Source organism: Ursus arctos, unplaced genomic scaffold (assembly GCF_023065955.2).
Source record: "Ursus arctos isolate Adak ecotype North America unplaced genomic scaffold, UrsArc2.0 scaffold_5, whole genome shotgun sequence".
In the NCBI taxonomy this organism is placed as follows: domain Eukaryota; kingdom Metazoa; phylum Chordata; class Mammalia; order Carnivora; family Ursidae; genus Ursus; species Ursus arctos.
This window is the reverse complement of record NW_026623067.1, coordinates 43574233-43587004: the sequence shown is the minus strand read 5'-3', so window position 1 is coordinate 43587004 and position 12772 is coordinate 43574233. Positions and strand designations below refer to the sequence as shown.

At 43.8% G+C, this 12772-nt stretch overlaps 1 protein-coding gene across 1 annotated transcript in view; it reads right to left on the bottom strand.

The window, feature by feature from the left end:
• The window catches only part of STK32A (serine/threonine kinase 32A), a 121393-nt gene that overhangs the window by 75464 nt on the left and 33157 nt on the right, over positions 1 to 12772 (bottom strand). The window contains exons 3-4 of the mRNA XM_026498972.4: positions 12147 to 12202; positions 10804 to 10955 (exon numbers count right to left, since the gene is read on the bottom strand). Of these exons, the coding sequence (XP_026354757.3) occupies positions 10804 to 10955; positions 12147 to 12202 (208 nt within the window). The remainder of the gene's footprint in view (positions 1 to 10803; positions 10956 to 12146; positions 12203 to 12772) is intronic.

The following is a 12772-nucleotide window of genomic DNA, read 5'->3' as shown; positions in this document are numbered from 1 at the left end:
ACTCTACAAATGCATGATTTCCTTAAGTTTCCCCCAGCAAGCTACTTCTGGAGCCTATCTCTTGAAAATAGACTTTTCATTCATCAAGCTTTGGTGTAGTGAGGATGCCTCCCCCAAGTAAACCCCAATCCTGATTAAACATACCTGCATTCAAACAGCAACAAGCTAACATCTATCCTGTACACTGTCGGGAGAAAAAACCACAAAGCTGTGCTGACTGGATTCACTTTACATTTGTAACGACGGGCCTCACATAGATACTTAGAAAGCCCTATTCTAGGGCACCTGGGTGGCTCAGTTGGTTAAGCGTCTACCTTTAGCCCAGGTCATGATCTCAGGGTTCTGGGATCGAGCCCCGCGTCAGGCTCCCTGGTCACAGGAGCCTGCTTCTCCCTCTCCTCCCTGCTCATACTCTCTCTCACTATCTCTCTCTCTCTAATAAATAAATAAAATCTTAAAAAAAAAAAGAAAATCCTATTCTAATTCTCGATTAGTTTCACACATTCATTCACCCAGCAGCTTCTCTCCCCACAGTTTCCTGCACTATGCCCACTCCTCATTCTCGGTTGGTGACCTCACGTGTCACAGTGGGATTGACACCGGAACTCCTTCATCTGCCCACCAACACATCCATCTGCACCGGCTTGCGAATCTGTGTGCTACATACTTTGCCTTCTCTCCTAGCACAGTGAAAGCGCTGCCCCACTTCCACCCGAAGCCAGCTTAACACCTGAGCCCCCAGCCGTAGCCATCTTGCCACCCTCGGGGCCTCACTCTGGCAATCCTCCCCATTCTGTCCCACGTGACCCATTCTTTCTTCTCAATGGGCTCCTACTCTTTGCACTCAAACCTGCATATCTTATGCACATCTAGAAAACATATATATAAAATAATTAAAATTTAAAATTAAAAAATCTAATATCAACAAATAATAATATATAAATAATAAATAAAATAATTTTTAAAATCTGTACTACAGTATCTGATGATATGTACAAAAAAGATAATAGACCACGACCAACTAGCACTTGTTTTAATAGAACAAGACCAAGTAGGGTTTAAGAAGCTCATTATAAGATTTGCAAATCCATTAATTTACTTCACCACGTAATAGAAATGATCGCAATGAAAAAGAAAACACATTTGACAAAATATAATACCCATTAATGATAAAAACTTCTAGCAAACTAGGACTGAAGGAAAACTTACTTACTGTGATAAAGGATATCTATCTACAAAGAGCCAAAGGCAAACATCATATGAAATCTTGAGATCTTGAGAAACTTCCCCATGAAATCAGGACAGACACGGATGTCTGCTGTATTCAACTCTGTTCTTCACGCAAATACAGTAAGCATGAATATAAAAGATATCAAAATTGGAAAGGAAATAAAACTGTTATTATTAGTTAATAACATGATGGCAAATATTGAAAATCCAAAATAATCTATAGGCCAACCAGTAGAAATAATCAGAGAATTTAGCAAGTTCACTGGATACAAAGTCAATATTAAAAATCAACTGTATTTTGCTCTACAAGCAACAAACTACTAGAGAATAAAACCTGGATAAGTAATTACCATTTGTCATCACATAAAAAACATTAAAAAACCTAGGAATAAATCTAAAGATATGCTAGATCTCTACACTAAAAAGTGAAACCAAAGAGAGAAATTAAGGGATACCTAAATATACAGGAAGATATATATAAAATTCATGAATTGGAAGGTTTACTATTTTAAAAAGACCTTAATTCTCTCTGAATTAGTTTCAGCGTAAGTCACTACAAATACCAGCAGCTTTAAAATACAGGTTAACAAGCTGATTGTGAAATTTATATGGAATCGCAAAGGGCCAAATGGAGTCAAGATAATTCAGAAGAAGAATTATATTACTGACTTCCGCCACCCGCCGAAACCTGCGGTAAGTAAGGTGGCGCGATACCTGTGTAAATGCACACGAGGAGGTCAGTAGAACAAAGTCTGCAAATCCACACACGTTTGGTGGTGTGACTCTCAGCAAATGTGTTACTGCAGTGCAGTAAGAAAAGGAGAAACTTCTCGGTGAATGGCTTTGGGTTCATTTGATTTCCATATGGGGAAAAAGTGAATCTTGACCCTGGATCACAGATCTACAAGTCAAAGCTGAAACAGCAAGGCGACCAGGAAACAGGGTGGAATATTTTCATCTCGGTAGGGGCAAAGATTTCCTAAACCAGACACACAAGACACTACCCGTAAGGGAAAAGATGGATAAACTATACCACACTTACATTCAAGCTTTTTGAGTGTTCAAAAAAAAAAAAAAATCCTTGCAGATTATAAAGGTAAGTCACAGATTGGGCAAATAATTTACACTAAGAAACGGACCAATGAGAAAAAAAAAAGGCAACCAATAGAGCAATGTACAAGACTTAAGCACTTCATAAAGGAGGATTTCAAATGACCAACAGTCATATAGAAATGTGCCCAAACTCGTAAGGCACCAGGGAAACTCAAATTAAAACCACAATGAGAAGCCATTCTACCTTTACCGGAACACCTACGTAAAGAAACTGAAATACCCAACGTGGGTGAGGTTTGACAGCAACCTGAATTCTCAGACATTGCTAATGTGAGTATAAACTGGTACAACTTCTTTGGAAAACTGTATACCAGCTAAACCTACATAAATCCTAGGATCTAATGACTTAATTCCTGCATTTACATCCCCAGATATATGGACTTTTATCAGAAGATACAAACAAGAATGTTAATAGCAGGACTATTAAAGTCTCACACTGGAAATAACCCAAATATCCATCAGTAGGAAGATGTGTAATGGAATATGAGAGAGAAATGGCAATCCATTATCGCTACCCTTGACAATATGGATGAATCTCTCAACACAACCCATTTTGCACCCTGCCCTCCAAAAATAACATCGCTTGCTTCCTGTGTTCTCCTCGAGCCAGTCCCTTCCATCCTCTGTCCTGTCATTTGGACTTGGCTCTTACCAAGGTCACAGTATCTGTATCTTCCCAAGTCCAAGTTCGCAGTCAGTTGTCTCCTTGTTCCCGAACTCTCCACAGTACTTGCAATGGTTTGCACTCCTTCCTTTGTGAAACAGCCTCTAGATTCTAGGAGGCTGCCCTTGCCCAGTTTACCCCTAGCTTTTGGCTAGCTTCCGGGCTGTTGCTTTTTTGTCCAGTTTCCCGAGTCTTCCTCCATCAGAACTGTAAGTGTGCTCTAGGTCTTTACAGCCGCTGGCCCTTTTCTTCTAGATATTTAACTTCTCTCCAGAGATGCTCCATTCAAGTCTCTGGTCTAAATAGCATCTACAAGCCGATTTTTCCCATATTTGTGTTTTGTTGGCCTTCTCCTTGGACCCTGGATTTCTCTTCTGAGCTTTAGACTTCGCCTATGCAGCAGCTCTATTTGGATGACTAAGAGGCAGCTCAAAATGAACCCAGCTAAAAGAGATTTCTTGATTTTCACAACGAATCTGATCCTTCTCCCATCTCCCCATCTTGGTGAAGGGCACAATCCTTCACCGAGTGGCTCAGGTCGACAGTCTGGGAGTCATGAGTTATTTTACTCTTTCTTCTAGCCAAGGGGCAGGCGTGTTTTCTGAGCAAGGCCAGTTGGACTCCCTCCCAGGACTTTAAGCCTTGAGTGGGTGACACAAGGTTAGAAAATTGACGGGAGCTGATTCATCCCTGCTGAGACAGCCGTAAGTGCCTGTCCATTGGTTTCTGCCACCTAGATTCCCAGACCTGCCTTTGTCCCTCACTTTCTCGAGACCTGCTTCTTCAGCTTTACGTCCGAGGCTGTAAACTACTCCAAGTCATCCCAGAGAACTTCTCTGTAGCTTCTATTTTCTAATAGTTTCCTGTGTTGTTTGCAAGAAAGGAATTCTTTGCAGTATTGATGAGTAAATGAGTAAGCGAATGTCTGCATTATAAAGACTCAGTTTCCTGTCTATTAGTCCATCAGTCAGTCAGTCAACAACCAGGTGTGCGGGCATTACTAGGTACAGGCCACACAATTAACACTGTTTTCTGCTAAGCTCTTCAGGGACTGCTGTCTGTTGTTCTCCACTTATCCAAGCTCGTCAGGGCCATACCCAAGGAGAGCTTCTTCCAGTGATGGCATTGGATCATTCGGGATAACCTCCCCTTCTAAAGATCCTTAATTTAATCACATCTCTTCCCAAGATAACACAGCTGGACACTAAGATAAGAAAAGCAGATTTTTTGTCAATAATATATTATTGCAACAGAAATCCCACAGTGTGAGGTGAACTCAACTCTGAGGTGTATAGAAGTGACCGGGTGTCTGACAAGGAGAATGAGAGGATGGAGAGGAGATAAGCCGGGACCTGGTAGTCAGCCGAGTGAAAGTTACAAAGAGCCCTGGATGGGGTTGGTCCATGTGAAACTCATGTGGGTTTGTTAACAGGCACTTATAAAGGCAGGCCTCTCCCCTCCCACACAGGCCGGCGGACGGGCCCTGTCTTCAGGTATTAGCTGGAACAAACGGCACGTTCTCTCGGCAGCCCTGCATTTTCTCAGGCAGGCAGTTTAAGGGGAGCTAACGCCATCCTAGGGACGTGGCCCCGAGCTGTTGATAAACAATGTTAGTGTTCTGTTCAACGGTTAACAGACCAAGGTCGAGGCCTAGGCAAGAAGCTGATTCAGAAGAGCCTGGCTAGAATCTGGTCAAGGGGAAGGCCCAAGGTAATCAGACGGGTCCTTCAAAGATGGACGAGAGAGGCATAGAGTCAGAGGCAGAGAGAAGTTGGAGGAAGCTGTGTGGTTGGCTTTGCAGATGGAGGAAGGCGCCTTGAACCAAGGAATGCAGGTCGCCTCGAGAAGCAGGAAAAGGTAAGAAACCATTCTTCCCTAGACCTCCCGAAAGAACACAGCCCCGCCGACAGCTTCCTTTCAGCCGAATGAGACGACGTTTGCACTTTTGACCTCCAGAAGTGTATGATACTAAGTTCGTGGCTGTTCAGTTGTCTCATATTCTTTTATTATGAAACCGGTAAAATATATTTACAGCGAAATGCACAGATATTAAGTGTAGAATTAATGAATATTTACAAATCTATGCTCTGACACAGGCAGCACCTAAATCATGAGGAAAGAGTATTTCAGCCGCTCCCGAACTCTCCCGCATGCCGCGTTCTCGTTAAACCCTGCGTCCCGTAGGTACTCATTGTTCTGATTAGTTTTGTCTGTTTGTGAACTTTCGGGAGGAATGGAAATGCAGGACAAAAGGAAATCATGTGTTAATTATGTTGTGAAAATAGCTTTAACCCCAAGTGCTCCACTTCCCGTTGTTTGAAGCCACTAAGTTTATGGTAATTTGTTCCAGAAGCAATAGGAATCTAATACAGCAGTTATTTCTGCATAATGTAATGTAGGTATCTATCATTTTCTTTAGACTCCCTTCATTTCCATATTTTATATAAAAATATTTTGTATTTAGAACAAATATGTATTTGTATTTAAGAACAAACTCAAAGACTTTCTAGTGGTCAGCTCACACGCAGGGGCACATGTCTACTCAGGAATCTGCTCTGGGCTGGGCTGGGGCCTCACTGAGTTTTTGTTTTATGCCCTCATTTTTTTTTTAAAGATTTTATTTATTTGTCATAGAGATAGAGAGAGAAGCACATGCAGGGGGAGGGATAAAGAGAGAGGGAGAAGCCGACTCCCCATTGAGCAAGGATCCAGATGCGGGACTTGGGACTCGACCCTAGGACCCTGAGATCATGACCTGAGCCGAAGATAGCCGTTTAACCAACTGAGCCACCCAGGCATCCCATAAGTTGTCACTTATGAAGCACCTACTATGTGTGGGGTGTTTTATAAACATATTCTTACTTATAGCAATACCTTCTGCCCTGGGTATTGCTGTTACCCCCAATTATGGAGGAGGGAACCAAGCAAATACGCGATGTAATTTGGTCAATTCACAGCTACCAAGTGGTGAAGTGAGGATTCAAACTCACATCCCTCTGACTTCAGGGCCTGCCAAGAACCTGGAGTGGGCCTGAGTAAATGAGGGGATGATTGTGAGTGTGCAGGAAGTGTTAGTGGTAGAAACGGGGAAGGAGCACAACCTGAAGCCTGGTGCCAGTCCTAACTCCATTCTTCCTTCCTTCTCTTCCTTCTCTTCTTTTCCTTCCTTCCTCCTTCCCTCCCTCCCTCCCTTCTGCAGAGATCTGTTGAACCCTTACTGTGTGTGCGAGGCATTATCTTGGGAGTAATGAACAAAATACACAAACATACCTGCCTCATGGAGTTTGTATTCTTGTGGGATGTAAAAGACAATAAAGAAAATAAATTCCTTTTCCCTCATAATTTATAAAAGAGTCCTACAAGATGTCCATAGGGGATGGGATAGTGTAGCAGGAAATGCAGGGTTTCTGCAGCCAGAATGTCTGGGTTTGAGTCCTGGCTCTGCCAGTTCCTGGCTGTGTGGCTCCGGGAAAATGACTCAGCCTCTCTGGGCCTCTGTTTCTCTGGTGTAAAATCGAACTAATAATCCCCGTCCACCTAAATTGTTAGGATGAGTAAATGAGACAATATAGGCAAAACTCTTAAGTAACAGAATTCCATTGGCAGAATTCCACTCTTAAGTAACAAAAGCTCTTCTTGTATCTGTGGCCCTGGAGACTGCCTTGGGTTCTCACAGTCGATGGGTCTGTGGAGAAACACAGGTGCATAGTCCTCAATAACCGAGGTTGATTCCAGGGAACCTGTTTATTCGGCTGCGTTCAGCTATCTGACAGGACCCCCTTTCACAGTCCCGATACAGGTGGTCCTTTCCACTGACACCAGTCGATCTCGTCTTCTCATTTCCTGAAACACACGCGGGCCCCTCTGTTTCCAGAACAAGAGACAAGGCAGGGGGCGGCGTGGAGCCCGCGGAGCTGTGCAGCTGCGGGCTTAATCTCAATTAACAAAAGCCACCTGGGGAACGGGGGGGGGGCTCTGCGGGCAGCACTGCAGCCTGTTTGTTTGCAGGCTCCTGGTTGCCAGGGCTTTGTGCGCAGCCCTCAGGGAGGGATGCGCACGCGGATTTTATTTGCTTTCCCTGGATGCCAGCCCCGTCGGGCAGCCCTCGCTCTAGAACGTGGCCTACATCCCACGGCTGTGTTCCCGGGTGGGGTCAGGTCCGCGGAGGCTGCGAAGGCTGAATTTTAATTCAGACTGTGTTTTCACCCTTAACTCCACTGCCCCAGACGAGGACACACACACACACACACGCGCACACACACACACACACACACACACACACACTCCTGTTCTACCTAGTCCTTCATGCACTTCTCACAGTTGATGTATTTATGTGACATTTGATTAATATGAGCCTCTCACGGTTTCTGGAAATGGGGGGTCAATCAGGGGCTCTGCCCACTACCGCTCACCACTGCATCCCCCCACTCTGAGTCTGTGTTCCAATGAGGGTTGGAAATTTAGTAAATACAAATACAAGATGCCCACTTACATGAGAAATTGGGAAAAGGAATCATTTTCAGATAGAATAGGTGCTGTGCACTATTTGGGACATATACTAAAAGTGATGGGTTATTTTTCTAGAATTCAAATCTCACTGGGCGTGCTGTGTTGTATCTGGCAACCGTAATTCTACCTTGTTTGTGTTGCTCGGTAAATATATCCATGAATGAGGGAACGAGTGGGGCTAATGCATGATTAAAAGCAGAACACCAAATGCAGACATTTCTCTGGCAAATACATATCAATGTGGTTGAAGTGGTTTCAAGGTGGCAGCATTTTTGGAGAATTTTCATTTTTCCATGTGATTTTTCTGTTCTTCAAGTTGACTGCCATGTGTGTAGTTTTCACATATCACATATGTATTTATACTTCTACACACACACACACACACACACACACACCAACTTCTTAACATTAGTGTAAAACTTGCTTAAAAGAAACAGCTTGTGTTTCTCCTCTGCCTGAAAACCAGAATTTTCTAAAAACCTCCCTAGAGGTTAGCAGCATTCTGAGTACCCATGAGAAGACTACCGAAAGCAATACTGAGAGGCCTACGTCGCTTACCAGGATAATAGACACAAGGGGTACACAGGAATTAAAACGGATTGCCGTTACATTATGAATCCTATGGTGCTTCTTAAGAAAATTGGCTCTGAAGCTTTGGGGATGTAAAGATAAATCTAGTTAAACCTAGGACACAAAATCCTGATAAAATTGTACATAATGGGGGACCTTTGAATCCTTGTTCTTTGATTTGCAGAATGAGGGTGGAAAACAGAACAAACATAAACTCTTAGAGTGAGTTGAAGACTTGGCCCTCCCCCCCCACAAGCACAACTTCCTGTGGTGTTTTGAGGCTGAGCGCCCCCCCCCCCCGGAATTTGTGCCTGGGATGTCCACAGTGGCCCAGCAGTGACGGACATGTTCGGAACACTACACCTTCATGGAGCAGGGAGGGAAAAGAACTCCCATTTATACGATGCTTACTCTGTGCTGGGCATAGCGCTGTCTCATTTTGTTTGTAAAAACAACCCAAGTTACACACATCTTATAACTGTGACTTAAAAACGATAAAGATTGGGGCACCTGGGTGGCTCACTTGGTTAAGCATCTGCCTTCAGCTCAGGTCATGATCTCAGGGTCTTGGGATGGAGCCCTGTGTTCTCCCTCTCCCTCCGCCCCTCCCCCCACTCATGGTCTCTCTCAAATAAATAAATAAAATCTTTAAAAAAATGATGACGATTGCCCGCAGGTCCTACCTACAGCAGTATTGCAAGGTACTTAATAGTTGGGAAGTCACATTTCCTATGTTGCACTTACTAAGGCAGAAAGCCTTTATTAGAAGGAATAAATATGCTTTCAGATGATTTTTATCTCAAGATTTGAAAGACTGAACATTTTCTGCTATACTTGAAGGACGGCCCCCTCTCAGTTTCCAGTTCCGTATGTGGTGCTAGAATTAAGGTGGGGGAGATTTCTTCTCTCTCCTCTATCACCATTAATGGTGCCCACTGTCCTGTGAGGTTCAGTGTGAGATGGGAAGTCTAGGCTCTATGTCATGTTGTCACCAAGTCCGCATGCGCGGAGAACAGAAAGGTGCCTGCAGTGACACCAACATAGCAAACGGCAAAATCGGTAAACTTTGGTCAGCTTCAAGACTCTTAACACCCACCTTATAAACAACCAAACAAACAGGAATAGACTGAAATGCGTTTTGCATATTTAATAATGAGGGACTGGCATGAAAGGGGGAAATGCTAAGTATGTCCTTCTGAAGGGTTCCTGGTCTTAAAAGGAGAGAGTTAGTTGGCTGAACTTTGGAAGAAGGAAAATGCGACTTTGAACAAAGGGAGGATGAGAATTGAGAGCACCTCGTCATTGTCAGGCTGGAGGTGGGGGGGGGCAATCTGGTGATTGCTAGAGGTAGGGAAGAAAGAGCCGCATCCGCGTTGACACGGCGTGGCCGCCCTGTGAATAGGGCACTCTGAGCTACTGATTACGCACCCCGAGCGTGGGCCAGAGTTAGACTGCACCGTGTCTGAGGAGTGCACGAGCCAAAGGGACCTATTTCCAGGTCACACGGAGCCCTCTTTCAACTACGGTGTAGAATCTTGGAGCAAATTTGATATCAAGTGAACTGTATTATATTAATTAAAGATGGAGACAGTTTTCATGCATTAACTCCTCCAGAGAAATGTTCCTAAACACACAGTGACATTCCAATTATTTTCCCATTAGTATTCTCTGAAAAAAAAACTCTTTTTTTTGCCTTTGCTAGTAGAAACTGCTTGGTATGCATATTTAAATGACAGTCACACTGAATTAGCTTTAAGAACAGGCTCTTAACATAATGGATGCATTAAAATGTAGAGGAAAATGAGAGAGCCGCATACACACGTCCACGCGTAAGAAAAGAGTAGGGAGTGGACACAGCCAACTTCTAGCCATTTTCTAAGCCTTGGATCATGATCCTGGCTTTGGGAGGAAATCACAGTTACCTAATGTCTAGCCACTGATCTGAGTTAGCTCCAGCTCTGTTAAAAGCAATGTGGTGAGGGGCGCCTGGGTAGCGCAGTCGTTAGGCCTCTGCCTTCGGCTCAGGGCGTGATCCCAGCGTTCTGGGATCGAGCCCCACATCGGGCTCCTCCGCTATGAGCCTGCTTCTTCCTCTCCCACTCCCCCTGCTTGTGTTCCCTCTCTCGCTGGCTGTCTCTCTGTCACATAAATAAATAAAATCTTAAAAAAAAAAAAAAAAAAAAGCAATGTGGTGAGAAAGGCAGCACCTGTCCTTTTCCAACTCGCAGGCGTAGATCTGTGGCTGCTGGAGAAGGGTGCTGCAAGGACCCCGTGTCTACTGCCTGTCATTATAGAAAGTGCTTTTTTGCACAAGTTCTCAAGATCAACCTCCCCTCAGCCATTGATGACCTACTTAGTACCGAATGTCGCTGCCCCACAATTAATGGGGAAAGTAATGAATGACCAGACATCTGAACTCATTCTTTATCAGCCTATTTAGCTACCATGTTTTAAAAACGATATGGTCCTCAAGGACCGGAGGAACTGTGACCAAACCAACCAACAACAACAACAACAAAGTAGTATTTGTTGACGACAATAAAACAACAATTTGTTTCATTTAAAGTCAAAGAAACCAGGGAGAACCAAAGCCTTTGAGAGAGAGCCTACCGAAGATTTTGGCAAATGCACACCTGGGAATCAAGATGGGCTGACGGAGCAGTGTTTGGGGGTGAAGCGGGAATGGCTCCATTCAGAGATCCCGTTAAACCACTTACCACAAATTAACCAGGAAAGGGTGCTCCAGGCCCTGCATGATCTGGAGCTCCTTGAAGACATTTCTCACTTCGTTGCGCTCCACACACTTTTGCTTGTTCATGTACTTCATCGCGTACATCTTCTTGGTGTCATTCTTCTGCACAATGCAGACCTAAGGGCGCAAACCAGGGGAGAAAGTGGTCAGGGCGTTGACGGAGCAAGGCCGCGGGAGACAGGACAGGACGTACTCAACAGCACGGCCCGGAGGCCTCCCCACTTGCAAATTCTCTGATGCTAACGTTGCCGCTGAGCTCTGATTTCAGAGCAGAAAATTTCCTTTTCTTTCCCTGTACCAGGTCAGTTCATGAACCTCTGCTTTCTCAAACAAGCCTGCCTGTTTTCCACTCTTTGGGTTTTGTTTAGACAGCATGTTGGAGAAAATAGCTGCTTCCTTGTCAGGAATCTTCCAACAGCCAATGACACATGCTTATTCTGCTCTGAGTGACGGATCTGAGCACGGCTAAACCACCGAGCTGAACAACATGGCGCAAAGAATATCTCTTTACACCATAACTGATAGAACCTAAGAGGACTTAAAGCCCTGGGAAAGCACTGAACGTGATGTCCATGTTTTTGAAATCCATTTAGAGGTTCTAGAAGTCTGATAAAGTGGGCAGCAGACAATTTTAAGATGCAAGTTCAATATGAAATAAGAAATATTCTCAAAATATGTCTCTCCCAAGAAACGAATGTTCAGGATTTGAATCTAGAAGTGTCTTGCAAAAAAATTAGGCTGGATCTATCTTTCATGGTAGATTTTTGAAAATAAAAACATGGTATAACTGGGGGAAAAGCAGATATCGGGCAGCTTCTTTTCCACATAAAAACAGTTAACTCTTGGAGCGCCTGGGTGGCTTAGTTGCTTAAGCATCTGCCTTCAGCTCAGGGCATGACCTTGGGGTCCTGGGGTCGAGGGGAGCCTGCTTCCCCCTCACCCTCTGCCCCTCCCCACCAGCTCATGCTCTCTCTCTCTCTCTCTCAAATAAATAAATCTTAAAAAAAAAAAGTTTACTCTTAACATTGACAGGATAAGGTATGGATACAATTGGCAATTGCATCCAAAATCTTAGAGTGGAGAGAGAGTCTTAAAATCTAGTGAGAGTAAATGGGAATGACAATGGAATAATTCTGAGGACGACAGGTATCCATTATGTCACACACCTCAAACTGTGGTGACAATTTTATAAAAACCTCTCTGAATTATCATTCCTTGTGGCCCCAGTAACTGAATAATCTGAACATTCTCAGGCCCTGTTCCCTGAGCTGGATAACCCTGCTTGTGGTTAATCATTTTGGTTCTCACCTTCCCAAAACTGCCTTTCCCGATGGCTCGCAAAATTTCGAAGTGGTCAAAGTTGACTGTAAAACAAACAAAAAGAACAACGTGAAGGATTATCAGTTGCTTTTTCGTTACTAATAGATAATAAAGATAAGGCAAAACCCGGACTACCTTGTTTAAAACAACATTCCAGATGCCCTTAGGATGCCTATTCATTTATTCCGTAAATATTTCCTAAACACTGCTTACTCGTTAATCACGGTGCTTAGTACTGGGGGATATAGAAATAGCAAAGTAAAAATGGAATCTCTACCCTTTTGGAGCCTGTAGTCTCGTAAGGGCTCCATATAGAGACGCTTATAGATGAAATACTCATAAATTGATGAACAATGAAAACTCCCACTAAATGTTAAAGAGAGAAGTCGTGGGGCTCTAAGAGCATATAGCAATGGATTTCACATCAGCGGCAAGGTCCGGAGGAACCTCACTGAACAGCGATGATTACAGAGCGATCTGGTCCTAGAGAAACAGGAAGGACTCTCCTAGTTAAGAAAAACACACCTTCTACCCAGAAAGTACTAACAAAGTTGTTTAGTTATCCAACAGAGTCAACTGAATGACTTATTTCCCCAAATTCCTGCAGTTTGAGT